Source organism: Micromesistius poutassou, assembly GCF_964030765.1.
Source record: "Micromesistius poutassou genome assembly, chromosome: 4".
NCBI lineage: Eukaryota > Metazoa > Chordata > Actinopteri > Gadiformes > Gadidae > Micromesistius > Micromesistius poutassou.
The window spans coordinates 22,684,126-22,687,622 of NC_140274.1; the positions used below are offsets into that span (position 1 = coordinate 22,684,126).

At 49.8% G+C, this 3,497-nt stretch overlaps 1 protein-coding gene across 1 annotated transcript in view; it reads right to left on the reverse strand.

Moving 5' to 3' along the window:
- The window catches only part of LOC311341645 (CWF19-like protein 2), a gene marked incomplete at its 5' end in the record, with an annotated part of 31,965 nt that overhangs the window by 7,772 nt on the left and 20,696 nt on the right, over positions 1 to 3,497 (reverse strand). Inside the window, 2 exon segments of the mRNA XM_084466448.1 lie at positions 1 to 142; positions 2,538 to 2,750. The exon segment at positions 1 to 142 is cut by the window's left edge and continues 131 nt beyond it. Coding sequence (XP_084322574.1) covers positions 1 to 142; positions 2,538 to 2,750 — 355 coding nt within the window.

Below are 3,497 nucleotides of genomic sequence, written 5' to 3' on the forward strand. Positions count from 1 at the left end.
TCACGTCCTCGAACTTGCGCGCCGGCACGGGCTGGCCCTGCCACAGCCGCTGGGCCACGTCGCCCGGGAAGATGGAGTACAGGAGGTCCACCGTCCGCCGCTTCTCCTCCTCCAGGGCCTGGTGGGTCTTCTCCAGCGTGGCCTGGAGGGGGCATGGGGGGGGGGGGGGGGGGGGCATGGGGGGGGTTAGTGGTGGTGGTGGTCGGTGAGGAAGGGCAGGTTAGTCCAGGTTGTTGTGGGCTTTTATTCCCAGCACCAAAGGTTTGGGGTTTGAATCCCAACGTCACTGGAGTCTAAAGGGCTGATTATGGTTCCACGTAGGCCTGGGCAATATGGCTGAAACACATATCATGATATAACTTGATCATATTGATCGATATCGATAACTATTGATAATTTAAATTACCTAAAAAGACTATGAATTACCATACTGGATTTAAACACTTCTGTTTAACTCTTAATACGACCTTCCACTGTTCTTCATTGATCAATACTCCAACGTCGACACAACAATGAAAAACACTAAAATATTGTAAATAAGTATGGAACCGTGTTTGTGTAACAAACCCAGCTGCTAGATTCGGTGGTCCAGTCTCTTATCGATATATATTGAACATGTTTTATATTGATATTGATCAAAAGTCTATCACGATACGATCATTTATTGTTTTATTGCCCAGGCCTAGTTCCACGTTCACGCAATGCAAGAGGGTAACGGACCCCTTACGTCCTTGCGGACCCTCCCTTGCGTCCACCACCAGGGCCTGACGTGCGCTTCCCAAAAATTGTAACCTTCCGTCGAGGCGATGCAGCAGCGAGGGCTGTGATTGGTCCGCTCACTAAAACCCGACGCAGAACCATAGAGGTTCAGGACTGCGTCAAAGCGTCTGCGGGGTCATCGGTTGCGTGAACGTGGAGCCATCATCAGCCCTTTACTGTGGGCATCTCTGGAGAGGAAAGCCGCCCTGCTCATTGGTGGATGTGTGTGTAAAAAGCTTTGGATAATAGCAGTGGATAAATGACTAAATCATACGGAGCAGCATATTGATCAGCTTTTATTTACATGTTGCAACACAAAGGGAATGCACATTTGTCCATAAAGGTTGGAGCCAGAGGTGGTGTGTGGACATTCCTCCTCCTGCTTTAAACTCGACACATCTTGAGTTGCAGAGGAAACAGATCCATTGTCCATTGTAGCCTGCAGCCTTTAATTGTAAATGTTGCTTATTGAAGAAAGCTGTTATGCTAAATATTGAGAAGGACGTTGCTGTTAGTTTTGTGCTTAACTATAACATTTCCTAGCCGCTGAATCGAGTCATTTCTGAAAATGACCTTTCTGGAATGGAAGCGGACGAGAGAGACTTCATAGCGTTTTCTGGAAACACCAGCAGAATTTGTTTGTTGTTTTTTCCGCATTCAAATCAAGGCACCAGGAGGTAAATAGGAATGAGATATTCATAATGTATTGTATTGACATAACAGGTTTGGTAGATTTAAAAGAAATAAACATGCTGCTGTTGTGGGTAAGCTGCTCTTAATCCAACGGGGTAAAGTGCTAGCAATGCGCTCCTCTATTTCTCAGCTTGAAGCAACAACAACAACAACAACAACAACCACATCTGCTAGAGGCTGTCTTCCTCGTCCGTTCTACGGCTCAACAGCTGCCCCGGCAGCAGAGCTGCAGCGCGGGACAGCTCCTCTCAGGCATCAGATCTCCATTATGTGGGACAAGACCTTTGGTTCCACTGCACTGTAAACAATGAGTGTTTCTGGCAGCTGATTCACTGCGGGTCTGCACACAGTAAATGTCACTGACTAATTCCCACCGTGGTGGAGAAAACTAAACGCAAAAAAAGGATCATGTCCAGCAGAAAGACAGGCAGACAGGCAGACTAGCCGACAGGCAGATAAACCAGACATCCAATAGACAGACGGACAGAACCACAGGCAGACAGACAGTGTGTGATCCTTTCACAAACCACAACTGGTTTCTTTATGTGCCTTTTTTCTAACCACTAACATCTCAACCCAATGCTGGCCCACTCCCTACAGCTCGTCATCCTTATTAATAGGGGTACTAATTAATAAGGTCTACCCGGACATTTACTCGATTTCGGATACGAACATTACACATTAAACGTATTATAAGTAACACCTGTACTATGCTGTACTTACAACACAATGCACACATAATGCAGTGAATGGACTGCATTCATACAGCTCTTCACTAACCAGCGGCCGCTCAAAGCGCTTCACAACATGCCTGATGCCATGCCATGCACCGCCTGACATTCACCCGTTCATCACACATTCACCCCCCGACGGCGGAGTCGACCCCTCAGGGCGACAGCCAGCGGGTCAGGAGCAGTCAGGGTGAGGGCATCTCTCTCAGGGACACCGCCACACTCCGCTAGGAGGAGGAGCCGGGGATCCAACCAGCGACCCTCCGGTGACCAGCCGACCCGCTCCACCTCCTGAGCCCCACGCCCTGACCCCCCCCCCCCCCCCCCCCAGGGCCCAGCCCCTCGGAGCCTGACCTTCAGCTTGTCCATCCTCTTCTTCAGGCCGTCCTGCGCCTTGGCCTGCTCCCCCACCAGGATGACGTCCCGCGTGGCGTCGTGGATGGGGATGTCCGACAGGTGGAGCCCGCGGCCCATCAGCTCCTCCAGCTTGTCCACGCGCGGCGAGCCCAGGAACATCAGGGAGCAGGACTCTGGGAGGTGGATCATCTGGCCCTTGAGCTCCATCACCTGCACCACCACCACCACCACACGGACAGGGGAGAAGGGTGGAGGGGTTATTCCTAGCTCCCTATTTAAGACTTTTTACATGCATGAATCTCTTTCCATTGGCGATACGTGAAGCGGTGAACGTTCAGAAGGAGAAGGCCCTGTGCGCCTCTCTCTGCGTGGACCAGCCAGTGGGAAGACGTTGTATCTGAACCAGGCCAGTTCTGCTGGGAAAAAGGAAGGACTTGACGTCTAAGTGGGTATAATGGTATTAACGTCTGCTCCTTCATATCTTATTAATTTGTACGTATATTTATGATTATCATTAACATGAGTTACTGGATGTGTTGGCTCCAGCTGGCTGCACTTCACTCCCCTGCCACCGGGGCCAGACATGAGTTCTGATTCTTACTCATCGTACCTTAAAGGGGATTGTACAAAACACTTCAATACAATTTGAAGAACACTAACTTATTCTAAATATCCTGTGTTTTTCTTCGATACATTTCGTTTTTTAATGTTTTTTTTCCCAGAAGCACGTGGTAGTGACGGAGCAAAAGGACACTTCTAACATTCAGGACCTTCGCATGCAATACATGAATGTATTGAGAAAGAGAGAGAGAGAGAGAGAGAGAGAGAGAGAAAGAGAGAGAGGGGGGAGAGAGAGAGAGAAGGGGGGGAGAGAGAGAGAGAGGGAGAGGGGGGGAGAGAGGGAAAGAGAGAGAGAGAGGGGGGGGAGAGAGAGGGGGAGGGGGGGAGAGAGAGAGA